Source organism: Microchirus variegatus (genome assembly GCF_963457635.1).
Source record: "Microchirus variegatus genome assembly, chromosome: 12".
NCBI lineage: Eukaryota > Metazoa > Chordata > Actinopteri > Pleuronectiformes > Soleidae > Microchirus > Microchirus variegatus.
Genome location: NC_139813.1, coordinates 14,789,410 through 14,816,999, shown reverse-complemented (window position 1 = coordinate 14,816,999; position 27,590 = coordinate 14,789,410). Strand labels below are relative to the sequence as shown.

Sequence of the window (27,590 nt, the reverse complement as noted above, 5' to 3'; positions counted from 1 at the left end):
TTATTATTATTTTTGTTGAACTGTTTCTATTTCTGTACGCTTTTACACTGCTACAGTATGTATGAACAAGATGTAGGTAAATTAACAGTTTATATGAGAGAAATGGGGGGGGGGGGGGTAATTGTGCCCAGACATGTCCTTGTGTGAATTACATTCTCCCCACATGAGAAAAGTCATCAAAGGTCCCCGACTTGGTGTGGAAGGGTAGTGGTGACTGGACTGTCATTGGGTTTGGGTTTGTCTTTGCCTTTCATAAAGAACGTTAGCAGCTCCCCTTTCCCTTTGACAAATATTGGCCCTCTTCGGACAAAGCGGAAGCCATACTCCTTTAAGATATCATAGCAGTCCTCCACCACCTGAGGGCAGAATAAAGATGAAATAAGAAAAAAAAGTCAGCATTACATGACGATTTTCCAGTTTGTTGTATATCACATTGTGTGCTTGTGCTACCTGGATGTTTCCCATCACTCCCGTGGACTCCATTCTGCTGGCCACATTGACCGTATTGCCCCAGATATCATAGTGAGGTTTACGAGCTCCAATCACCCCAGCGAGAACGGCGCCCTTGTTCAGACCTGAAGGGCATTGTCATAGAAACGTGAACATACAAGCATGCAATTGTGCACACAGACAGACAGACAGACAGACAGACAGACAGACAGACAGGTACACTGACCAATTCGTAGCATAAAGTTGTTGAAAGACTGTTTGTTGAGATTGGTGAGGGTGACTTTCATAGCTAAGGCGAAGTCTGCCAGATCAGAAAGGTGCTGCCAGCGCTCGATCATTAACTGGTCCTCTGGCTGTACAATAACAACAACATATATGTTTCATTATGACGTTATTAACAATACAAGCACTTGTGAGAATATCATAGATAGATAGAAGCTGTGGAAGTGTCACACCTTGCGGTTGCCGTATCCGTTTGTGTTGCTCTCTGGTGTGAGTCCTGACGCTGCCATGTAAGTGCTTCCTATTGTCTTGATCTTAGTGATGCAGCGGAACTCTTCCCTGTCTAGAAGCTGTTGGAGACAGTGAGTCGTGAGTCTAGTTATTGTTATTAACAAGGTTAAATCTCGACATGTGCAAACTGCTATGGGATTAACTGTGTGGGACTCACGCTGTCAAAGTCAGAGATAATCTCATTGAGAATCCTGAGGCACTCGAGGCCTCCGTTGTTAATGCTTTCTTCAGTGTAGAAGTCAGAGAAGTTGGGGATGGAAGCAAACATCACACCTGTCTCATCATAAGACTGGCTGTACAGCTCCTGTGAGTGATGAATGACGATATAAGTTCAGATTTTATGATTTCTTTTCTTTTGCAGGAATGAACATCAAAAAAAACAACTGAGCAGTAACACATGTAATTATACAATACACCACAAGATGGCACTAATATGCCACAGTTTGCATTGTGGTATGAAATCATTATTTTTTATAACATAACAACAGTAATTGCTGTTGCAGTAATAGTGACTTTGGTAAATAGCGAAGACACTTCTGTGGTTCTGTTGGTGACTACTTCTGAAATTGGTGGTTTAATCCCTAATCCCTAACGAAGGACACATATGAGAGTATTTGACTTTGAAGCTTAATAATTATGTGAGGTGGCAGGCTTGTGTTTTACTTCTTCAGAAAAAGAAAAGAAAAGGCCTTAATTTCTCTCTCTGCATAAAGCATGTTAGTTCTGGCATGTAATATTTTGCTCATTGACCATAAACCAACAAACATACGGCCAGCAGGGGCCATTTAAGTCTACTTTATGTTTTCTTTTATTACAATAAAGGGCTGTCAAGTAAATATTCAGTGTTACTGACTACTCTTGTGGGTTGGCTTAAACTGTCACATATGTGATGTTCTCCACCCAAGGTGTACAAAACAAATCAGTAATGTTTGACCACATATTTAAATCCTACTGTGACTCATATGTACCTCATCTCTTTTCTTAGTGCCCAGGAAGTGTTTGGCCACGTGTTCAGGCAGCATGTTAATGACCAGTGCTTCATTCCAGCGTCTCATCTCAAACACTTTCTCCTTCTGGTCATGGATGCCGATCTTCCACAGAAAGAGCTGTCTGGACTGATGCTCCAGCTGTGCACACAGACAAGACAACAATGATTAATCAAAGACATGAGTGAGTGTCCGTCCACCCGGTGTTCCACATCTGTCATTTATCCAGGTCATGGTTGCAGTAGGTCAAACAAAGTAGGACCAGCTTCTTCTGGGGTATCCCTAGGCATTCACAGGTCAGATGACACACATGATTTCTGGAGCATTCTCTGGGTCAATGCCTTCTACCACTTCAGCGTGCCTGGAAGACGTCTAACGGAATGTGCCCAGGAGGCATTCGAATCAAATGTCTGAACCCCCTCAACTGACTACACTATTCTGAGCTCCCCTTGGATATTGGAGCTCCTTAACCTCTCTCTCTGGAGCGGAGCACAGCTATCCATGTGGAGGAAACTCATTTATCCACCAGTATCTGCAATCTGTCTTTCTTTCCCCCCCACAAATCTCATGGGCAGAGGTAAATGGTCGGAAAGAAGATACACTGTTAAACTGAGAGCTTTCCCATTCCAGCTCAGGTTCCCGATCGCCACAACGGTCCAATACATCATCTGCTTTGCTGACTCCAATTCTCAGTCATTCTTACTCCAGAGAAACACTCTCCAAGAAACTGAATCGCCATCCCAAAAGTAAGGTTTTTGCGTCAACAAAAAGTGACACTGTGTAGGTGTGTAGGACAGAAATGACTCACATGACGGGCATAGAAGTAGAAGCCAATCATCATGATGATTATCATAATGGTCATGAGGTACTTAGACGGCACTATTGATGTTCTGTAAAAAAAAAAAAGGCATTAACCAGTTTAGCCAGAGCACGTAGGTCTTATTATACTGATTCCATGACACAAAAACATAGCAGAGGCGTTATAAACTACCCTATACTCGTTAAAAAATCTATTTCTCACCTGTAGGAGCCAAACTGTATAAAGTCATACAGGTCGTAAATGTCCCGCCAGCTGTAGATATTGACAGCTCCAGTTGCCGTCACCACCAGCACCATGAGGCCCAGTTTCGTCAGCTGGCTGACTTGCACCAACATGGCGGTCGCGATGAGTGACATCACGGCCATGAAGCTGTAGTGTTTTGGATTTTCTATACAGGTTTGGTCACCAAATGACTCCAAAATGGCGCCGGAGCTGCTGTTGAAGACGCGAAGGGACGGCGGGCCACAGCTTAGCTGCAAACATGGAAAATGGAAAGAGAGTATGTATCAGAAGTGGTGAATTTATCCGTTTACTGACAATCTGTCATGTTTGTAGCAAGATGGGGAAAAAATCCCCAAACATTTAGTCTTAAAGGTGCCATATGTAAGAATGTGGCCAAAAACGGTTACTGCATTCAAATTCAAAATACAGAGGTCTTTTAGGTTTCGTTTTCTGACGTAACTGGCAACCTGTGGTTGCTCGGTAGCTGAGACTCTACTGACTGCAATGATTGGTACACGGCGGTAGGTGGCACCACATGCCAAAACATGATTTGCAGTCTGCAAAAGTTTTTTTTTAAATGCAAATATTTTGGCTGTACTGTTGTTGTTGGTGAGTTCAGTTTGTTATATGAACATTATTCCTGAGTCTCTGTGACATATTAGGAGGATTTTATTTATTTTTATACTTTAGATTTATTACACAAAGCACCTTTAAATTAAAAGGGCACTGCATTTTTGAAATGTACTGTTAATTTGTGTATTTATCCATAAACCTGGCACAAATGTTTATATAGAAACTGTTGCAATGGCAAAATAGAAAACGGCAAAAACTATTTTTTTCCATTTTCCATTTTCCACAGTGTCACCTCAACATGACAGCTCTAACACAGAATAATGAATGCTCATGTTGGTGTCCTCTGTTCCTGTCAGACCTTGAAGGCAGCAGTGTGTGTGCAACACGCTGCTCCTGTGGGGCCGTGCCTCATGAACCAGCGTGTAGCAAGACAGACAACTAATGGACCCCACTGGGAACATGCACTCAGACACATAAAAGGCAGCGATAGTTTGATGTGGAAAGAAGTAGAAACACACAAACGGAAAGACGCACACTGGGGATGGGTGATGTGATGTGATGACATACGGTGTGGTAGCACACGAATGCCAATATTTTGGCATATGTCTAGTTTGTTTATTTTTTCTTTTTCTATGACAATATTGTATTGCATTTTATTTTGTAACCCAGCCACACTGTGTACATTTCTGAAACATGGATACACACACACACATTCACTGTTTTAGAATCTAGTAATCTAGTAGTTTTACCATGTCAGCGATCACAGCCATGGTAAGAACAAATATGGCCGCCATGGCCCATATGTTTCTTGCCCACCGCGTGCGATCAATCCACAAAGAGAAAGACACCAACCTCTTGGAGAACATCTGTGAGAACATGATTGAAATTTAAGCATTTAAGCATTTGGCAACATCAAAAAAACAATAATAATCATGGCTTACTATTAAAACATGACTCGTTTCAGTTTGCTACACTCTTAGAAATAAGGGTTCCAAAAGGGTCCTTCTACAAGGGCTGAGGTTCTACCTGGAAACATTTGCTTCAGAAAAACCCAAGGGTTCTTGGTAACACTAATAGTTCCAGTAAGAACTTTTTGATCCAGAGAACCCTTTAAAACCCCTTCCCCGAATAAAGGGTTTTAAAAGGGTGAAGTGGAACCTTTATATAAAAAAAAAGGTTCTACCTGGTGCCAAAAAGGGTTCTCCTATGAGGACAAGCCGAAGAACCTTATATGGTTCTACTTAGCTCTTTTTTGTCTAAGAGTGTACTGATTGAATTGCACCATGGATATACTTGCACATTATAACTACATTTAAATGCACCATGTTTTTAAGGCAAACAAAATTTCTAATTTTCACATCCATGTAAGTACATGGAAATGAAGGAATCTTGAACAAATTAAGTGAGCGTACAATCACACAGATCACAGATCTGAATACTGTGTGATTATGAGTTGACATCAATTAAACATTAAACTCACCCTGGGGAAGATGGCAGCCAAGGAGCACACTGTGAGGATTAACAACAGCAGCTCTCCTATTACGAAAGTGACATAGTTTACAGCCAACCTAGAACAAGAAAAAACATTTTCACTCAGTTTCTGTTGAATAATGTTTGCAGGTATTTACGCATTAAAGTAATATTATAAACGCCGTACAGCTTGCGGACAAACTCACATCGGGTCTATGAACACCTGCATCGCTGAGATGAAAAGGAGCACAATCATGCAGCAGCAGAAAGCTGCTCCACTTCGTTTCTCCTTCTCCGAGGAGTAATGCTCCTCTAACTTTCCATCCACAAAAAACAACGTTACAGGGTTGATGTGATGATCCTTCATTCTGCGAGAAACACAGTTTGACAGTTTTATTTTCCCCCAGAACCAAGTACACCATTACAATGCCATGATCTTACATTTGTTGACTTTCTCTGTCGAGCAGCTCCTGCTGCAGTCGTCTGTTGATCACTCGCTCCTCGATCACCTTATTCCTCTGAGACTACGGGAAAAACAGGTCAAGCAAGGCCACAATTATCAAGGGCTTAAATGTTATTTACAAACCATATCTGCAATATGTAATATTTACATTTGGATTTTTCAATTTTCATCCACTGACATTTGCTTTGAACACAGATTTAATGAGTGTTATCTGTTATAAAGGCAATTCACTGTCGATCACCTCTTGTCTCGACTCGGTGGGCGTGGACTGGGGTGAGGCCGCGTTTCCATTGGTCACTGTGGTGTTGATCAACTGGTTTGAATTTCTGTTGGACAGTCTGCTGGGCGTCTGAGGGAGGAGACGCGGGACAATCAAAAGCTGTTGATGCTGAGTCAATAAAGATTAGTAAGACTGGAGATCTTCTCGTCGAAATGTATTTTTTTTGTATAGGATTTTAGCAAAACAACGTTAAATTCATTATTAATCAAATAGCATTTATCCTTTCAAACTGCTGGTTTTTTAGCTGTAGGAGTAATTTCTAAAACCTCATGGATGCTTCTTGTTGTTTTCAGTCACCTTTACTACACTCTTAGAAATAAAAGTGCTAAGTAGAACCATATAAGGTTCTTCGGCTTGTCCTCATAGGAGAACCCTTTTTGGCTCCAGGTGGATCATTTTGTATAGGTTCCACCTGGAACCATTTTGGAACCCTTTATTCAGGAAAGAGGTTTTAAAGGGTTCTCTGGATGAAAATGGTTCTTACTGGAACCATTAGTGTTACCAAGAACCCTTGAAAAACCCTTCGGGAAAAGGGTTTTTCAGAAGCAAATGGTTCCAGGTAGAACCTCAGCCCTTGTAGAAGAACCCTTTTGGAACCCTTATTTCTAAGAGTATAGTGCAATGTTGCTGTTGCCTTCATTTTTCTTAACGTTAAGAATATCATTTTCTGTGTGCAAGGTGGTAATGGCACCTTACCCTATAACCCTAGGCCTTTTCCGCATTGTATGAACTAATTTGACACTGGTTCGAATATAAACAGGAGTGTGTTAATATTCAAACATTACTCCATACAGTTTTACATAAAAAGAACAGCACTGAGAACATACTCACATTCGCCACCTGTTTGGGGTCTAGCACCAAGTAAGTGTCGATGCCTTTCTCCAAAAGGTACTCGCACCTCTCTCCACCGTTTCCCGCTTCCAGTTCAAATTCTCCGTGCAGGCTGTCCATGGTGCTCTGGGATATATGCACTCTCCTGTGTAGCAGACGCGCCATTTACATAAAAAACTACATAAAAGGAACTTGACTGTTCTGCATGTTCTTCTCTCTTACCCAGGAATCCCTCCGGACTCCATCTTATTAGCCACAGTGACATCTGTGGACCAAACGTCAAACTGCCATCGCTTCTGCCCCAGCACTCCTCCCAACACTGTACCCGTGTGGACGCCCACACGCATGTCCACCTCTGTTTTTGTTTTCTCTCGCACGTAACTGGAACAAGAAAGAACGCCAAAGGTAAAAAGGTGTAAAGATCCATATTTGTACATTTGTAGAAATCCATTTTAATCCACTGACATTGCTATATTTGCATCCACATTTAAGTAGAAACACAAATACAAAGGGGATGGGTGTTGTGATGACATACAGTGTGGTAGCATAGTCTGATTTTGGCATTCATTTCCTTTAAAATTCAGATTCTAGTTAGTTTACTTTGTTTTTCTAGTTCCAGCTGTGTCACAATGACCATTTTCTATGACAATATTGGTGTATCCTATCCTTGCTTCCACATTGAAGTATCCGATTATTGTCTTTTTTTCAGAGCTCCGTAATTTACTCAGGAATATAAAGTAACTGTGTCCAATTATAATTGATTTGTAGCTACCCTATAAGAAAAGCCCCTACTTACGATATGGCTTCCACCATCGCAAGGCCCATCATTATGGAGCAGGCTGCATGGTCGTCTCTGAAGTCAGGAAGTCCACAGATGCAGTAGTAGCAGTCGCCAAGAATCTTTATCCTCAGTTGGTGATGTCGCTGTAAAAAGAAAGGCCAGAAATGCTAAATTAAATTGAATTTATGACTCAAATAGTGTGCAGATCGGTCATTAAAACAATAAAGTCACGATTTTCTAGATCAAGTCAGACTGATACTCACTGCTGCCAGTTTATCAAAGCTTGCAAACAGCTCATTGAGCAGTTTCACCAGCTCCTGGGCACTGCAGGACGAGGACAGCTGTGTGAAGCCCACGATGTCAGCAAACAGGATGCTGCAAAAAGAGAGATCGTATGTTGCAAAGTCACGCTCAACAAAAACCTATTCATTACATCTTAAATATTTTATTTATAAAAAAAATAAAAAAAGATGCTTTTATGAACCTGACCTGACGTTTTCATGGCGGTACATGTACATGGTGTTGAACTGTTGCTGCTGAACCTCTTTCTGATCGGCCTGGTTCTTCATGCCCTGCAGCATCTCATCAGCGATGTGTTTGGGCAGGATGGACAGCAGTAACTCCTCCTACACAGGTCAAGGGAAGTGTGAGTGTGTCATGTTCGGAAATGACAGGAAGCATAAACTGTCCCGCGTGTGTGTATACACAGCATATAATCCTCACAGGAGATCCTGTCAACTGTTAAACTGTCTTCTGGTTGGCTGGTCGTATCTGTCTCTTTTCCCAGTAAAAAAAAAAGAAAAAGGCAGCAGTCTGGGAATTCTACCTCCACTCTTTCTTTTGTGTCTCTCCATCACACCACTGAAACAGCTCTCACGGGTCTGCAACTCATCTTTCCTCAAATTGTGAACCAAGTGAGCGAATATGAATTAAAGGAACATAATCAAGGTTGGAGACAGTGTAGATTACACTGTCTATGACTTAATTAATTAAATAAATAAATAAATAAATAAAGCAATAGATCAGTTTTCAAATAGCAGCACCACTGGGGAATGAGAATATTTAGCGTAGAATGGCCGTGAAAGAAAAACTGTATAATTTCCAGTTAATTCACTATTTGATTTCTCTCGAAGTGCCGAATGTGTCTTCAGTCTTTCTTCTGAAGAAAAATGGCAGCCTGCATCTATAGCAGTCAAGTAATGAGCAGAATTTTCAAGCATTTTACTTAAAGGCGCCATATGTAAGAATGTGGCCTAAAACGGTTACTACATTCAAATTCAAAATACCGAGGTCTTTTAGGTTTCGTTTTCTGACGTAACTGGCAACCCGTGGTTGCTCGGCAGCTGAGACTCTACTGACAAAACATAAACATGATTTGCAGTCTGCAAAATATTTTTTAATGCAAATATTTTGGCTGTACTGTTGTTGTTAGTGAGTTCAGTTATATGAACATTATTCCTGAGTCTCTGTGACATATTAGGAGGATTTTATGGCCAGTTGCTTTAGATTTATTACATAATGCACCTTTAAGAATTATTAAATAAAACATCCATATTCACTCAGAAATGACTGGTTTATTCAAAAAGTTACAGACATCTTTAAATAGTCAGTGCCCGAGATCTAAAGTTTGGCAAACACTGCTTTACAACATCAAATCATCCTGAAGGATACACTCCGTGTCACGTGACTAAACTGTGCACAGTGTCAGGTCCCTGACGGTGTCTCTGCCGGAGAAAACAAGTGTCTCTCTAATCAACCCATTAGTCTTACACTGAGCAAAACACACCATAATTAGGGCAGCACGGAGTGTTCTACCTGCAGGAGTATTTGTGTGCCTGTGCGTATGTGCACCACATATACAGTTGATCCAAATTAAGACAATGTCACCGATGTTTGTCCCGCTCACCTGCTCGGTACTCTGCTCCTCCAGGGTAACTTTGACCTCTAATGACTGACGCGCTTCCAGGAACGCTGTCCTGTATTTCCTGTCCGCCATGTAGTATGATATCACGCCCACAGCGGCTGCACACAGGTACAGCATGATGTTGGCTAAAAGCTGAAGGACGAAGAATAAGAGAGGATGCATGTTCAGGTGGGTTCACTGTCACTTAAACTATCTATGATATGTGGAAACACTTGTTATCAATCGTGTTCCAATGTTGTAAGTATATGAGAATAAAGTAATGTGTACAACTTTATGCTGACATGTTGTAGTTAATGAATTTATAATGTATTTGTCCCATAAACATTACAACAAGCAGATTAACTGGGTTATTTAAGTGTAACCAAGATGCCACAAAAACATGGTTGGAATAAAGGCACAATATCGCCATTTCTGTATTTTAAACAAATAAAGAAAAGGCAGTTTCTTTATCTTTTTTCATAATGGGATAGCTTTGGGTAGGAGGTCATCTTCCAACAAGAAGGTTGGGGGTTTGTTTCCTGGTTCTTCTATTCTATACATGTCAAACGTCTGGGGTTCAATACCCTTGACAAGACCGTACCCCAAGTTGCTGGCATGTGCATGGGAGAACTTTGATGTAAAGTGCTTTGAGGGGTCACCAAGACTGAAAAGAGATTATACGTTTATGTTTATTTTTTACTTGATTAAGTGTGGTCCAAAATGCTTTATGTAATATACAGTCAAATGTTGAACTCTGTGTCTTGAACTCAATAAAACTAATTCTAAAGTTCTGAAGATGTTGGTGTAATGATGACACATTTTTCGGTTATTTACCTGTCTCACCAGCATGGGGCCCTGCAGGTTGGCATCAAACCTTTGAGCAACGGTCACCCCTAAAACCAGGGTGTGTATCCCAGAGGAGAGGGCGGTGAGCAACAGGAGGGACAGCAGGTTCAGTGGAAGGGTCAGAAACATGGTGAAACAGAAGAAGGCCTGCCAGCCCACCGAGTCACTGGCATGAGAGAAGCGCTCATAGTTCAGTCCCATATAACACAAGACGTGGACGGTGACCATGAGCCACAGCACGTATGGCACAGCTCCGCGGGGCACAGGCGACGTGGGCAGCTTCTGGAACCGGCACAGCGCGTACACGACAACGTCCGCGGCCAGACCCACGACCGCCACCACCACCATCGCCAGCTTGTCGTCGGTGTACACCACCGCGCACATGATGATGATGAAGCTGTTGAAAAGAGCAGCAAAAATCGCCAACACCAGCAGGTTCTCCTGTCTCTGGCGGCGGAAGTAGTTCTGGTAAAGCCTCTCCAGAGAGTCGGGCGTAAAGGTGAGGCGCACCGCGCGCGGCAGGCACCTGCAGCAGCGCGACTGCACCACGGTCAACTCCCGCGTCCGACCCGCTCCATGACCCGGGTCAGTGGTCACCTGCACCGGATACTCGACAGAGCATTCCGTGGACTGGTCCGTCTCCGTTGCGGGAACCCGGCTCAGTGACATTTTGGGATAATTAATGGTAATCCTCTTGATGCATGTAATACTGCGTTATTGATCCTGAAGTGCACAGAACGCACACGTTCATGGGAAAGTTGTGAGGCGATCCATGTCAGTGTTTACACATGGAGTGAACTACATGATCAAAATGTTTAATGGTGCAATTACAGGAGTAATTTCAGTGCAGAAAATCAGAGAAAGCATCCAGGGAGCGTAAACCTGCGCCAAGGCCAGGTTTCAGTCTCCCACATTGTCAACACACTGAAGCAGCACTCAGATCAAATCATTTCATCCATATCATCCATCTTCAGAAATCTTGATCCATCCTTTACTTCTTTGAGATATGATGCTCACAGACTCACAGATACAGCCAAAACCATAACCTCCTTGGTTACTTCCAACATAGCGCATTTGAAAAGTTTCTTACCTTTTCACTTACATTCCATGTTCCTTCATGTAATTACTTTGCCATTTGACTTTTTTAACATACACAATGTCGTTTGTTTTAGTAGAAAAAAAAAAACGGTTTGCAGCCTCTTCTCACAGTTCAAGTTCCACTTCCAGGAAAAACACGATCCACAGGTGGTGAATGTCCATTCCATGTCTTCAGACCGGTTTCGAATGACTCCATACTCTGGTGAACAAAGTCATGTTTCTTTCAATCACATGCGAGCGCTCCACAAAAACAAACATCTATTCTAAGATGTTCTAAGATGATTGTCTTCTGAATTCACTCTTTGCGTCTCTCTCTCTCTCCTCCCACTCCTCCCCTCCCTTTTGCTATCCAGCAAATCCTCTGTTACTGTTGCTAAGATGAAACCAAAGTAACTGCTGGTCTGTAATCATGTCTTGGGAAATGTAGCAGCGATGTGAGAAGAAGTGTGAAGAAGTGAGGGAAAAGACATAATCACAGCACTAACATGGTAATCGATGTGTCTGTGCTGTTTATTCAACACATTAACACATATTTATGACACAAACTGTGGATTGTGAGTAATAAATGCATCAGATAATTGGCTAAATCGAATCTCATTGTGTAGAAATATAGTGATTTATTAATTGTCTGTTTCCCAGGTTTCCCAGTGTTCATCAGGGGGGAAGTCAGAAGCATGAAGGAAGGATTTGAATGATGAAAACAACAGTTTTGATGATAATATACCGGACACATTACTGTGTTTAATGAACATGAACCATACGTTATTGTATTGGGGAATTCAGCAAAATAGTTTTACTCTTTTTTTGGAAGAAGAAGAAGAATCATATTATATCAGAAAAATAACAAAATGTTTCTTAAGAAATTAAAACTTGTGGTGTTTTGTGGCAGCAAAAATTAAATAAAACATGGTTTTGTCTGTGACCAGCAGAGAAGGATGTAAAAATGTCAGTCAGTCTCTATGAGCACTCGCTGTCGGTGGCGATTTTCCTACCATGCCACTCACAGTACTTCCACACGCCAACAGTACAGCCACCAGAACTCCCACAGTCCCCAGCCTCCCCAGGGCCGCGGTGCCTAACGCTGCAGCCCCAAGTGCCCCGGCTCCAATAGGTGCTGCTGCTGCGGTGACCGTCTCCATGCCGATCGCTTTTATTAGATCAGGCCCCGTGAGAAGACCCCGTTGAAGATTCACACGAGTGTGGAATGGGCTCTTCGGTGCGCCCAGAACAAACGTCCCTACTGCAACAAAAGTGACGGTCAGAAGTTCAGATGTTGTCAGCGCAGTTGCCTTCAGTGCTACGCCTTGCGCGGCCAGTACCACACCAACAACGACAGCACCTAAAACGGCTAACGTCGATCGCCTTGACCCAAACGACTGTTTTGCTGCGACACTTGCAGCTCCGAGTGACACCCCCGCTGCTGCCGCTGCTCCCAAAATTGCCCCGATGTTGCCACGGGCCTCAAGGGTAGAGCTCGATTGCAGGATAATTCTCAAGGACACGGATGATATTATAGCAGCTCCCACGGCAACCTTTCCAGCCACTTCTGTTCCCACTCCAACCATGGCCACTGTTCCCAGTCCGCCTCCTAGTAGCCCTGCAGAGAGGAATACCACCCAGAGGACCGACTGCAGCATCAATACCACCTCTGCTTCTGACCCGTCTTTTGCCTCACCTGCTACTAAACCCACTGAAAATCCCAGTATCCCCACAAAAACACAGTAGAAGACTATCCTCTCTGACAGTTGGCACCTCGTTTCAGTTTTTGGTCTATGTGCCATCCTCTCTGTCAGGGCTTTCCGTAGGGCACAGAGGGCACTGATAGTCAATCCCATGAAAAAGAGTCCAACTAAAACACCCATCCTTCCGTATGCGACACTGAGATACAGAGTGGTGAAGATGATTAACAGAGCTGTGGTCATGTCGTTAATATTAGAGTACGAGTAGACGGCAAGGACGAGAATAGCTTGGCCTGCAAAGTAGATCCACGGTGGAAGGACGCCCACTAACACTCCTGTAGTGACAGCGCCCACCACAACAGAGGCTCCTGCTGTGGCCTCTGCGAACCACGGCAACCTCCCTCCGACTTTGGTCGACAGCTTCATCACCGCCGCGGCGAAGAGGAAACCGCTTCCGAGGGAAATTAGCACAGAGGTGAACGCGAGGCACGAGGTCACAACGCCGACACCCGTGGAACTGGCTCGACCAGCAGCCCGAGCTGCAGCATTCAGCAGCGCCTCATCTTCGATCAGTGCAGGCTTAAGCGTGAACAACGCGGCCTCTCCAAACGCAAAACCTGCAACGGCACTTTTGAGGAGTGTTGACGCCACACTATAGACACCTGTGAGGGATAAAGACATGAGGATTAAAGTCAAGTATTTCTATTCAAGGCTGGTTGAAAGCAACTATCACAATAATACAGTTCACTTTACTCAGTTATACGTTTATCGGTGCGTTAAGAAGAGACAAAGAAGAAACCACAGAGGTTGTTGCTCATGGTTGGCGTTTTATGCCTAAACCACATGTGTCAAACTCAAGGCCCGGGGGCCACATGTGGCCCGTCACGTTATTTTATGTGGCCAGTGAGTGATTAATTGGTCTTAAAAATCTGTGTTAAAATAGGTTTATGCTGCTTTAAGGCATGCGTTGACCATAAACTACATTTCCCACAATGCATGGCGATTGTGTTACCCGCAAAGTGACAGCACCGCCACTACATTGTATATTTGTATATGCATCATAATGCGATGAGTGAAATTGAATAAATGATAAATACAGAAAGTTATTTAGCAATATGTTACGGAGTAGTTACCTTTATTTTACATTCTATTTGGTTACATTTAGTTACATTTATTCTGTATGACAGTTACATGTGGCCCTTTGAGGGTATTATTATGTTGATGTGGCCCTCAGTGAAAATGGACAGGACACACAACAACTGAGGTTTGCATCTATTGTCATTCTTCATAAGGAGTACTATTACACAGTTGAATAGAACTCTAGTAAGGATATACATTTGTATATTTACATAATACATATGTAGTGCAGGTCTTTTTAATGGTGGGCTTTAGCTAGGTTCAAGAAAATGATCTGAAAGAAATCTGTCCACCACTCATATGACGTGACTGTTTCCTGTAGCTGTCACTTTAACAAAAAAGTGAAACTTCCTGATGACTGTATCAGGAAGTTTGGTGTAAACTGAAACCTATTACCAGAAAGTCTGTCTGTGTTACAAAAAGTGCCGCAAACACACCAGGATACAGTCTCTCTACTAACAATAGACATGTTTGTTCAACAGTTAAATACCAAATCTGTCTGAGGTGATCTTACCTAGGCTTGTTTCTGCCATGGCTCTCAGTGCATGTGCTGCTCGAAGCTCCACCTTTTCCTGGTTGATGTCATATATTACACCTGCAGAGGGCAAAGACAACATTATGGAGAGGAGTGCCACATATAAACCCTGACTACTGTCCGTGTTAGTGTGTTTATTAAAGCACAGCATTGCTTTATTACACTCAAAGAGAATTTGTTTGCATGAAAAATTAAAAACATTGCGGTTCCATGATATGTTTAAAGGCCATTTTACTGACTGGAAGGTAAATATGACTGATTGACAACTTTACAGATGAGTTTTAAGCCAAAACAAAAACACTTATTTTGTTGCCAGGTTGTGAAAAATATCACCTCCAACACAACTCTTTCTGCCATAGAGTCATTCGGTGTAGTATACCTGGCAACCCTTGCTAAGTGATATTATAAATGGATAATACCCGCTAAATAAAGTATTATTATTACTCTGTAAACTGCACTGAAGGAAGTTCGAAACGGTTCACAGCAGCATGGGACTTTCCTCCTCCTCAGCTTCCTGGTCTGAGGTCAGCTGATCGAAACGCACGCGCACATGACGGTTACTTCCGGCTTCACAGATTTTCTGTATTTGTTTTGTTCAGTTCATGCGGTTTATTCAAAGTAGCGAACAGAACAACAGGGGTTTGACGAGCAGGACGCGACCTCCTGCTTCTGTCCTCGTTTAGCTTCGCATTTGTGCCGTTGAATTTCAGTAAGTTTGACTTTTCACGCCGTTTATTGTTTGAATATTGACCGGTTTTTTAAAGGTCAGTTTACGTAGCAAGTTGCTTATGGTATGGAATGACGCCGGTCTATGTCTATCTACTGACTTCTATGAACCTGACTGTGATTGTTTTTAATAGGAAATGCATGGTTCTTCCACAGGTTGCCATGTTGTGGAAACATTATCATTCATACATGTGTAACTAACATTACTCTTACAAGTTTATAAGACCAGACACAATATAACAAACAATAAGAGGAAAACGAGAATATAGAGTTCAACAACAACAACAACAACAACCACTGAGTAGATGTTTACAACTTAAAATAATTTCCAAAAGAGGTGATATGGGTTTTCCCCCTGGAGCACAGCTGGAGCTATACTGATATTCAGGCATTCAAATGTGATAATGTGTGTTCTTAGATATTAAATATTGATTAGAAATGCACAGAATTCGACATTGGATTTTAAGCCTGATCATTTATGTTACAGCAGAATTTCGTGTCCTATCAGTAGCCTTAGCAATACACCTGATCTCATGTCAAATTTGATCACGAACAGCTACAATGCAGAAATTACCTTTTATTGTGAAGAAAAGTTAAAAAAAAATTCTCCTGGGGTTTCTTTTTTGATTTTATGCATGTGAAACGTAGTAATAATAATAGTACAAATCACTGCTGTGTGAGAAGAAGAAATGCACAATACACAAAATACGTTTAGCCCCTTTTCAGCAGATAAGAGAAACCACTGTGTTTACATGCAGCAAGCTCGATATTTCTGTCAGCCAGGACTTGTACAAAGACATTTTAGCGACAATCATGACGGTGTAATTATACAGTTGTGTACTTCTCTTACTCTCACTATCCTTTTATAAGCACTGTTTGGATTTAGACACAACAGGGACACGACAGCACTGTTTGCTGCCGCAGTCACACCCAGTCATGTGAGACTCAGGAGGTTTCACCTGACTCACCCTGTCACATGTACACAAGGTGGCTTTTTAAAAATACCCGGCGCACATTGCAGTACAGTGCAGTACAATATCCCAGGAGGTGGTTGGCTGAACTTGCTGCAGGTGATGTAGTACAGCGCATAGGGTATAACCTTGATGTAGTGCAACAAACGTCTGATTTACGTTGTCTCCTCAGCAGGTATGCATTTGGCGGTGCTTCTGTTTGCGTCGGCGCTCCCGTTGACCACCGTGGCCCTCGACAATGGACTGATGAAGACCCCTCCCATGGGCTGGTTGGCATGGGAACGATTTCGCTGTGATATTGACTGTGACAATGACCCCAAGAACTGCATCAGGTAAGGCATAACATAATATTAATATTAGACAATCTCACTCAAGCTTAAGTTATACAAATATAATCTTAGGGAACACATATTCACCATTAACTATGTGCTTAATAACATGCAAACAAGTAGCATACGAGCTCTTTATTAATATGAAGCGCATATTAGCACTTCATGTAGGAACAATCTTAATTCATGTCTAATACAGGTAGAATAAGGTTATGTAGAATAAGGTGTTAATAATACGTGCTTAATGATTACTATAAAGTGCTAGTATGCCACTTATATATGTTAGTAAGCACCTAGTAAATGGTGAATATGTGTTCCCTTATCTAAAGTGTTACCAAATAGTATAGAAAAATTATGCATATACATATTCAGAGTAGTTTTTCCATTTCAAGGTGTGGATTAAGTTCTACTATGTTAGAAGTAATCTTAAAATATGTGAATTAGCATTGTACTCCTAATTAAAAGTTAAAAAATAACAAATGTTGTCACTGTATTTTCTGCAATAGTGTAAAGCGGGTGTGGAGCTCTTACAGGCAAACCAGTTGTGTGGCAACAACAGAAAGCATATTATACATCAGTGCACACTTAACAATGTGAAGTTGTCAGTTGACATCAGATTCCTCTTTGAAAAAAATCTAATTTTGAATCATTTAGATATGTTTATGTCTACTGTATCTAATCCCATACCATTGTCCAATCTAAAAAGTGAGTTTAATCTAACGATCGTCATTTATTTTAAGCCAAACACCACATTAGCGTGTCATAATTGAAGAAGAAACATGTTACCAATGAGAATATTATGGCCACTAATGAGACGTTTCTGTCTTTCTTCCAGTGAGAATCTGTTCAGTGACATGGCAGACAGACTCGCAGAGGACGGCTGGAAGGAACTTGGCTACGTCTACGTGAACATAGATGACTGCTGGTCCTCCATGGACAGAGATAAGGACGGACGGCTGCAGTCTGACCCGAAAAGGTACATGGTACTGTATATGCATACGTACATACCTACGCCCTTACATGCACACACACTCAGAAGACTCTTGCTCCTCTGTGCAAACATTCCTATAATTGTCAGTCAATAAAACAGTTAAAGGTGAGACTGTCCTGCGATCATATGACCGACACAAAAACATTTACTCGTCGATGAACACGTGTCTCGGCCTGCGTTCAATGCAGCATCAGCATAAGCATGATCAAACCAAGTGGAAGTGAAAATATGTGATCAGCAAATCTAGTCACCGCAATCATAATCACACAGTTGTTATTTTCATAAATAAACAACTGTAGGCTTTCAGGAACTAGAGCTTCACTTCTTGACTGAATACCAGGACAGTGTGACAGTGAACCAGGATGCGTCCTGAAATTGAGAAAGTTAAACATTAATTTGATTATTTTCACCTTTGATTTTGCTACTGTGACCTGTCAACATATGCTACTGTGGGCAGAGGGCACCGTCTCTGTCTGGTAATCGCATAACTGTCCAATGGTTCACTTGCGAGACTTCAACCATGGCAGGTGACTTAATGACGGTACCGGTGTGTTAAGTGGCTTCTTTGGCAGTGTTTGGATAAGAAATGCATGAGATATCGGTAGAAATGCAACAGATATATCCCGAAAAGAGCCTCTTCCACTCTCACGTACACACACGTTTGTGCAAACAAACATTGAAATATTAAAATAATAAACAGGTACTTGTTGCACCTCCATAACTCTGATATAACATTTTAACATGTCGTCATGCTTACCTCAGATTCCCGGGAGGCATCCACAAGCTGGCGCGCTACATGCACGACAGAGGACTCAAGCTGGGTATCTACGGGGACATGGGCACGCACACCTGTGGGGGCTACCCGGGCACCCCGCTGGACAAGATCAAGATAGACGCTCAGACCTTCGCAGACTGGGAGGTGGATATGTTGAAATATGACGGCTGTTATTCTAACGTCACAGAGCAGGAGCAGGGTAAGAGCACAAGTGATTATACATTATCATTGTTGTTACGGAGACTTCTTTTTTTATTTGAGTTGATTACATCTGATACTCAATTCTCTCATGGACAGGTTACCCTCTTATGTCAGCGGCTTTGAATGCGACAGGTCGCCCCATTGGCTACTCCTGCAGCTGGCCCGCCTACCAAGGAGGTCTGCCCCCGAAGGTATGATCTGGATATGAATTTTAAAGTGAAACCCATTTCCTTGTTTTTTTTTATTTTACTTTATCCATTCCAGGTAAACTACACGCGATTGGGTGAGATCTGCAACCTGTGGCGTAACTATGGCGACATCCAGGACTCCTGGGGCAGTGTCCTGAACGTTATTGACTGGTTCTTTAATAACCAGGAAGTCCTCGTACCCGCAGCAGGACCTGGAAGATGGAACGACCCCGACATGGTCTGTTTAACCAACTCCACATTTATGTGTTTATAACTGTTTATGGTCCGTTGGAATCAACCAGTGTTAGAATTCGAACTGAGATTCTATCATTTGTTGTCTGATAAGCTGGTAATAGGCGACTTTGGCCTCAGCATGGACCAGTCTCGTGCTCAGATGGCTCTGTGGGCAATCATGGCTGCTCCGCTTTTCATGTCCAATGACCTCCGCACCATCAGCAGCGGCGCCCGCAACATCCTGCAAAACAAAATGGTCATCAGCGTCAACCAGGACCCAATGGGCATTCAGGGGAAACGAATTGTAAAGGTAATGCACTTAAGCATCTTCTTCCAACTGCTCAAGGGTAAAACTCCAGATTTTTTAAAATCATTATTGACATTGTCTGGTCCTTTGTTTTGTCCTGCCAGGAGAAAAATGACATTGAGGTGTTCTGGCGCCCCCTGTCAAACAACGCCAGCGCTCTGGTGTTCTTCAGTCGTCGAAGTGACATGCCCTACCGCTACCAGACGTCCCTCAGCAAACTCAACTACACGACTGGCAGCTACAAGGTTTGGCCTCAAAGAAAATATAGATTATACCTTACTTAATCTGCTGTACTGGGGCTCCTCAGTGATTATTTACAAAGCATATATGAACATTTCACAGGTAAACGGATGAAGACCTTCGTTAAACAAGCTTTAACTACTGTTTACTTTATAATACATACATCACCCTTGCTGACTCATACAAATAAGTTTAAATCAGAGCTCTCTCTGAAATTAAAGGCCAGTTACAGGTACTGAAATTTTTAATGGGATTAAATATCCTTTTATTGTTTAAAAGCTTTGCTTTCTGATGTTTTCTGGCTATCGTTAGTAGTAGTTTTCATTTATTTGGTCGTCTCAGTCCTGATCAAATCCTAATCAACTAAAGCTCATCTAATACATTTTATTTCTCCTCCTCCTCCTCCTCCTCCTCCTCAGGCCTTTGATGTCTTCACTGAGAAGACTGTGACGCTGAAAGACTCCACTGAGTTTGTGGTGTCGGTGAACCCCTCAGGTGTGGTCATGTGGTATCTCTCCGCTCCGGCCAAACTTCATCTCCGCCAGTTCTACAAAGGCGGACGGAGCCGCGACGACGGTGGAAACGCTATTCCTTCTGTCATCCTCTGACCTCACACTGTCTTAACTTCATCTTATGTTTTTCTTTGATCCTGGTCCTGGAAGGATGTGTGACAAACATGCGTTATAAACTGAAATGGTCAGTGATTCCTCCTCGCTCTAATTCTGCACTGCAACAATAATCAAATGAAGAAGTTGAAAGTACTTGAAATGTGGTGACATGGGACACATGTCGTAATTGTACTCGGGTACAAAGGCCAATGGATGCATTTTTTTTTTAAAGAACAATATTTTATTTGTGTTTTATTCTGTCAAGATTGTGACATTGCACTGCTCAGGGTAATTTTAATGTGTGTGTTTAGGAAATCGGTCAATGAATATCTTTAATGGAATAAATTTGGGATTGTTTTTTTTTAAGTCAAGAAACACTCTTGATGTGTTTTGAAGCATTTCAGTGCCCTTAAAACATAATTAGACAATAAATGTTTTCAAAAACCACCAGTGTGCTGCTCTAGCAGTAATTATATGCAACATGAAGGATCCTACTATGAAAACAAAATGATATTATAATTATCATAATTCATTGGAGATATGGGTTAAGCTAAAGACCAGATGAAAATCAGTAACACATTCAGCTGAAGTGTTGTATATCAATGTATTAGTATAAAGAGGTTTAAGTTCTGCTTTTAAAAAACAAAGACTGTTATAGGATGTTATTCAATTCATGGTTTCACTTCTCACTTGCTAAGTCACTCTCTCACACTGTGTGGGGGAATTAGAGTTGCCAGCTACTACTTTACTAAGGTAAATCAGTGATTAACCTTAACTTAAAATGGCTTAGTGTTGTTTGAGGAATGATTAAAATATGAAGATCATGTTTTGTTAATGAGAAATAACCTGCATCACCTATTGCGTCATAGATTATATAACTTTATTGTCTTTGTGGTAGCCCAACAATATTATGAAAGTGTGAAATAAAGATTAGCAACTACTGATAAATATTATGGAAGCCCATTTCTGCCAGTAAAAAAAAAAGACCCCACTATCTCAAAATAATAAGACAGTATCTCGAAATAATGAGATACTATCTTAAAATAATGAGATAGTATCTCATTATATTGACTTAGTATCTCATTATATTGAGATAGTATCTCATTATATTGAGATAGTATCTCGAAATAATGAGATACTAAGTCATTATTTTGAGATAGTATCTAATTTTTTTGAGATATCATCTCATTATTTTGAGATAGTGGGATCTTTTTTTTTTTTACACTGGAGGAAATGGGCTTCCATACGATATATAAATAGTACAGAAAAAAAAAAAAGATTTTAAACTTACTACTTTGGTGATATGAGGACAGGCTCGCCTCACAGACACATGCTGCCAGTAGAGGTCAGCACTGCTCTTCTGTTTGTACGGACGTGGGCGACGCAGGCCTTCCTGTCCCGAACCCCTGCCAAAAAATGCACCTGCTGAAGAGCACAAGGACAGTCAGCCGGTTTGTATCACTCCTTTATCTCTGTTATGATTTTGTCTCCTCTGTCATTATCCTCTCCCATTTTTCCCCCACACGTACAACAGAATGCGTAAACTCATGTTCTTGTTTCCCATCATTTATTTTCTCATGTTTCATTGTTTTATTCAGGCTCCCCTCTCATCTTCACTCCTCCTTTCATTCTAATGAATCTTGTGCTTAATAGTAGCACCTCTGACCTTGGCCTGGTTGCCCTGTGTTTGCACTCACTATCAATATAGTCACATGAGTGTATGTTGGCACGATAATGGGTGTGCGTATGACACAGTAAACTGTGCTCTTAGTGGCAAGCACACCCAAGCAGGTCATTTTGGGCCAGACTGGCTCTATGTGTGTGTGTGTGTGTGTGTGTGTGTGTGTGTGTGTGTGTGTGTGTGTGTGTGTGTGTGTGTGTGTGTGTGGGAAAATACATCACCGTCTTTCCCTTTCGGTTGTCTCAGATATCTGTTGCCTGCGCGAACACGACGCATCTCTCTCAATGTCAAGGTCAACGCCATTTGGTAACACGATGAAGGAGAGAAGAGGGAGTTGCGATAGAGACGAGGCCGATTTCACCAATGGAGGAGGGGGGGGAGAAAGGGAGACGAGAGAGAGAGGGGTGAGGGAACAAATCAGGGAGGGCTTGAGACGATGAGCGGAGAGCGTTCCTGCAAATGCTCACATACGCCTGCAGCTGCAGAGACAACAGTCACCACGCTCGTCTTTGTACCACTGGCCAACCGCGGGCCCCCCACACCACCAAAATCAACACCTCTAAATCAGTTCGGTTGATTCCTCTCCCTCACTTTTGGAACCAACAGAGACGTTGCTGTCACGCTGGTATAAGTCACACTTTGTGCCTTTAAATCCAATTCACATGAATTGGGGATTGAACACATGCAGCTGCACTGACGGGGGGGGGGGGTTAAGATACAAACAGGGCTTTTGCATATAGGTCAGAATATTATGTGCATATTCTCTAAGGAGGCCACGCACTTTAAAAAAAACCCTTGCTGATACAGAAAGAGAAAAGTCATTGAGCTGCGTTTCTTCTGCGTCTTTCCGGAATATGTCACATCGCCGCATCATCACCAAAACTGCAGTTTTCAACACAAAGAAGAAGAAGAAAAAAAGCCTACGAACACATTCTCTTATGCACTGCCAACACTGGCACTGTTGTGCTCCCTTGTGCATGATCTGGTGACATCATCCTGGTGGCACCTGGTGTTGTCTGTCTGCACGGCTGCTGACTCATAACGTGACTAAAAGGTTTGAAGCTCCAGTCGACAGGTAGCTTATAAGGCGTGATCGCTTCATTGACGCCTTTATGGCCATTATTTTACATAGAATTGACGGGGAAAGAAAACCACTATGATATTATATATAGCTTGTTTCATAAAATGTCCTTAAAGTTGACATGTTTATGTGAAGTAAACATGAATTTCCCTATTTCTGACTTAGCAACCTTTATAAAGCTAAAAGTCCACCTTAAACTTCTGGTCTAAACTTTCCAGTTTAAGCCACTGGTTTAGTAATTGGACAGTTTTTATTTTATGCAAACATGGAAAAGTCTGCATGATATTACTTAATAGGGATTCTTCTGTTTCCACTGAACTCTTGCGGCGCATCATTGACGTCTTTTTGTCTCAGACTCATGCATTTTGGTAAAGACTAATACGCCCTCTTTGGCCACATTGCCTTGCATTTCTTCTTCTTCATGACTCACTTGGACTCGATAACCCATTCAGGAAAGGACAGCAGTATACTTTAATACTGGGGCATTAAATTTGATTTTTGACTTTCTGACACCTTGTGGAGGTTGTTCTGTCCTTTTCTGCCCTGGATGCTATTACAGCAGAGGATGTCCTGCTGGCCGTGTGGAGATGCTGTTATTATTTCAGCTGGAGTGAGTACATGTGCATAATACAGCACACACTGGTGCAGACAGGCATATGGCAAAAGGGATGGATGATGGCAACACTGCGCTGTATAAACTTCATTTTATGAACTTCACATGGCATCAGTGCAAAAAAGACTCTCCCAGAGAGAGAGAGAGCAGTTTATTCCTCCAGACTTTGATGCCCCTCACACTAAATTTTTATGACACCTCATCTAGCGGTTACAGCTTTTATGAATGAATGTCTGGGTCTGTCCACCAGTGGCTGCTGTTGACTCAGTGAAACAGACGTGCCTGGTAACTGTTTCCACGACGCTGCTGTGTACGAGGCAGCCTGCACGTTGCCGAGGCGTTTGGGTTCGCATGGCAACAGGCCAGGCTGTCAGCTGCCTGCTTACTGGCAGCTAGTGTGGGTCAAAGGCAGATTGCAGCCAACTCTCTCTCTATGTCTTTCTTTCTTTCTTTCTTTCTCTCTCTCTCACTTTGACCACACATACATACACTCCTGTCATGATCTCATTCTTTCCCTTCAACTCTGTATCTCCCCTGACTTTTGTGCACACACACACATTTGCACCATAAAGAGATTCACACATGCTGGATCCTTTTCTTGTCTTTGCAATTCGCTCTCTGCTTCCCCGCCCGTGTACATCCTGGATCCCATGGGTCACTGTGACCACGTTATACCGTCCTGTAGGACTACTTTCATCTGTGTGTGTGTGTGTGTGTGTGTGTGTGTGTGTGTGTGTGTGTGTGAGAGAGAGAGACTGGAAGAGAAAGTGAGAGCTCATTGTTGCTGCCAATTTAGGACCTTTTCTGTCATTAACACTGACCTTGTCAGGGCCAGTAGTCCTCATTGGGAACAAAGCCCTAATGAGGTGGAACCTCATGTCTGAGGCCCTGGTTAAGGTTAGCGGTCATGTAAATGTGTGGTTATGGTTAAGGTTAGGGTTAATGCTTTGTTTAGGCTGTCCAAATGAATGGAAGTCAATGCTACACTCAAATAAAAGTGCTAAGTAGAACCATATAAGGTTCTTCAGCTTGTCCTCATAGGAGAACCCTTTTTGGTTCCAGGTAAAACCTTTTTATAAAGGTTCCACCTGGAACCCTTAGTGTTACCAAGAACCCCTTTAAAACCCTTTATTCAGGAAAGGGGTTTTAAAGGGTTCTCTGGATCACAATAGTTCTTACTGGAACCATTAGTGTTACCAAGAACCCTTGAAAAACAAACGGTTCCAGGTAGAACCACAGCCCTCGTAGAAGAACACTTTTGGAACCCTTATTTCTAAGAGTGTATGTCCCGCACAAACCTGTGTGTGTGTGTCTGTCTGTACACTCTTAGAAATAAAAGTTCTAAGTAGAACCATATAAGGTTCTTCGGCTTGTCGTCATAGGAGAACCCTTTTTGGCTTCAGGTAGAACCTTTTTAGAAAGGTTCCACCTGGAACCCTTTTGGAGGGTTCCACCAAGAACCCTTTTAAAATCCTTTATTCAGGAAAGGGGTTTCAAAGGGTTCTCTGAATCAACACTTTCTTCAGTAAAGGGTTTTTCAGAAGCAAATGGTTCCAGGTAGAACCTCAGCCCCTGTAGAAGAACACTTTTGGAACCCTTATTGTGTAGTGAGGTAGTGAGGACATATTTTGATTCAACTACATCTTTGTAAGGACATTATTACCTTGTGAGGACTTTTTTTGGTGGTCCTCACAACTTTAAAAGAGTCTTTGAAGGGTTAAGAGTTAAATTAAGGGTTAAGCATTAATTGTGATGGTTAAGTTTGGGAACGCTATGAGTGTCCCCACAAAGAATGCTGCACAAGAATGTGTATGTGTGTGTGTGTGTGTGTGTGTGTGTGTGTGTGTGTGTGTGTGTGTGTGTGTGTGTGTGTGTGTGTGTGTGTGTGTGTGTGTGTGTGTGTGTATGTGGTCACCCTATTCCCTCACTGTGTTTTTTTTTTTTTTTTGATCCACCCTATTCCTCGCCTGAGGTTTCCTCGTCACAAGTCTTTCTGGGCAACAGAACAAAACCTCATCTTCCCTTTCACTGTGCTGGGCCAGAGCAGAGCCAGCGCATCAGCAGGATCTGCTCTGAATTGGCTTCGGGAAGAATGGTTGGAAAAGGACCGGGAAGAGCAGGTGTAGTTCTCTGGCAAGTGTGTGTGTTTGTCTGTGTGTGTGTATGCGTGTGTGTGTGGTGGGAGTCGCACTGTTAGAGGCATGCTGGATTTCCAGCAGATATTTGATACGTGTTCACACCGCAACAACTTGTTAGGTGCCATTCGAGCCGCTGCTGATAGCGCATCTATTTTTGGTGAAACGCTCATAATGAAGCGCAGCATGATGCTGGAGAAACTCACGACAGACGAGATTAGTCTGCAAAATGGGGTTAATGTGTGGGGGCAGCCAACCTAAATAGAGACGTGATCGGTCAACGATTCTTCTCGTAACCTTGACTGTGAATATATCCATGTGCAGGATTTTTCTGTTCTATTTTTGTTTGCGTCTGTCAGCATTTGGGCTTTTCCGTCTGTGCCGCTGCGCTCATTGTTGCCCGCGGACATTCAAAGTTGTCATCTCATCCCTCTCGGCATGCTAGGCTGTCATTAAGACCACTTTAGTCTCACTTTCCATCAATCTGTCACTTGTTTGTACAGTAGCACTGTGATTAAGTGGTCTCCTGAGGGAAAGGTCATTGTTTATCACACATGTTGATTCACTATTAGCCAGTGCTAGGCTAATTCATTTTGTTCAGACGCTCATTTGGTTCCCAGATAATTCATTAATTTACTGACTTTTCCTTTAGGGCCTCACAGTGTCATTAAAACGGCAGAGAACATGCCACAAACAAGCACAAAGATTTAAAGTCTTTGTCAGAATGTGTCATTTTGCCTGAAAAGGTTATGAGCTGGGAGTTTTGGGGATTTTGAAAGGCCAGAGTGGAAAGGGACTAATTCCACCTGACGTAGATGCCCAATTATGGCTTATACCCACAGTGTAAATCTGCTGCATTGGCTAATCCTTATTACCCCCAGCTGTACTTTTTGTTTTGTGCAAATTAGCAAATGTCAGCATGTTAACACGCCAAAGGAAGATGGTGAGCATGGTACCACCAGCTACTGTGTGCTATAATGCCGGCATCTAGGAGACAAAATGTGAGTGTTTTGCAGTTTGTTCACTTCTAGTGAGATTCATCCATATTACATACACTCAACAAAAATATAAACGCACAAAGAAAAACTTGTAGTTATTGTTATGTGACAAAACAGAGTAACTATCCAAAAATAACAGTACAACTTTATCAATGAAGTGGCTTTAATTTGCGAGCATTAGGATCCATTTCAAAACAAAAGTCCTGGAGTAATGGCAGGAAGAGCACAATGGAGGTCGATGATCCAAGTTCACAAACTTCAATAACGTGTGTGTGTGTCCACCATTAGCCTCACGCAGAGCGCTACACCGGCGACGCATGGACATCACCAGAACATCCCAAAGGTGTTCGATAGGTGACATGTCTGGTGAATACGGCGCCATTCAGTTGTGTTGCCACAGCTGTAACGCTCAACCCAGCACTCAGCATGACAATGTCACGCTCCCTCATGATTTGTGACATCTGTGGCATATTGACAAAAAGTGACAAAAGTCCACATTTTGGTGTGCCCTTTTATTGACCAGACCATAAGTAGTGTCTGTGTACTGGTCACACATATTGACCACCACTCTGCCATGCTCCATGACTCTGGTGAGTTGAAATACTCAATCTGAGATTGTAGTCAACAGGAGTGGCTAAGTGACACTGGACTACTGAGTTTGAGCAAAACAAATCATTCCATAAACAAATGCATCAAGAATCTGAGCAAATGTCATGACATTCTGTTTTTGTTCACCATTTCAAGTTTGTGCGTTTATATTATTGTTGAGTATACGAACATGTTGCATTTATCTCCAAAGTAAGATAAGATAAGATAGTCCTTAATTAAAATAATAAACATGCATTTCCAAGAATATACAATATACTAGAAAGCATCACTGTGTCAATGCACACGCTCACAATCTGCTATAATGAGCAACAACTCT

The 27,590-nt window shown here is 42.2% G+C and overlaps 2 protein-coding genes and 1 long non-coding RNA gene across 3 annotated transcripts; 1 reads left to right on the top strand and 2 right to left on the bottom strand.

The window, feature by feature from the left end:
* Positions 1-176: 176 nt before the first annotated feature.
* On the bottom strand, positions 177-10,807 carry LOC310934942 (adenylate cyclase type 3-like; the record flags this gene model as incomplete). Its single annotated transcript, XM_083898751.1, has 20 exons — positions 177-356; positions 451-575; positions 677-803; positions 906-1,022; positions 1,121-1,267; positions 1,932-2,090; positions 2,758-2,839; positions 2,971-3,242; positions 4,314-4,430; positions 5,045-5,132; positions 5,241-5,402; positions 5,476-5,549; positions 5,739-5,846; positions 6,594-6,753; positions 6,831-6,989; positions 7,405-7,532; positions 7,653-7,764; positions 7,879-8,015; positions 9,296-9,445; positions 10,127-10,807. 20 exons carry the CDS (start codon positions 10,805-10,807, stop codon positions 177-179), a joined length of 3,285 nt encoding a protein of 1,094 aa, XP_083754877.1.
* A 5,654-nt stretch (positions 10,808-16,461) lies between these two features.
* Positions 16,462-20,165, top strand: LOC310934908 (alpha-N-acetylgalactosaminidase-like; the record flags this gene model as incomplete). The annotated part of the gene is made up of 8 exons (XM_083898708.1): positions 16,462-16,616; positions 17,449-17,589; positions 18,367-18,578; positions 18,677-18,771; positions 18,845-19,006; positions 19,115-19,312; positions 19,414-19,554; positions 19,969-20,165. The coding sequence occupies 8 exons, from the start codon at positions 16,462-16,464 to the stop codon at positions 20,155-20,157; spliced, it is 1,293 nt and encodes a 430-aa protein (XP_083754834.1). The 3' UTR covers positions 20,158-20,165.
* On the bottom strand, positions 19,062-22,185 carry LOC310934909. The gene is made up of 3 exons (XR_014592968.1): positions 22,060-22,185; positions 21,449-21,582; positions 19,062-19,243 (listed from the first exon to the last, which is right to left on the bottom strand). It is a non-coding gene; the product is annotated as an uncharacterized lncRNA (long non-coding RNA).
* Positions 22,186-27,590: the final 5,405 nt, after the last annotated feature.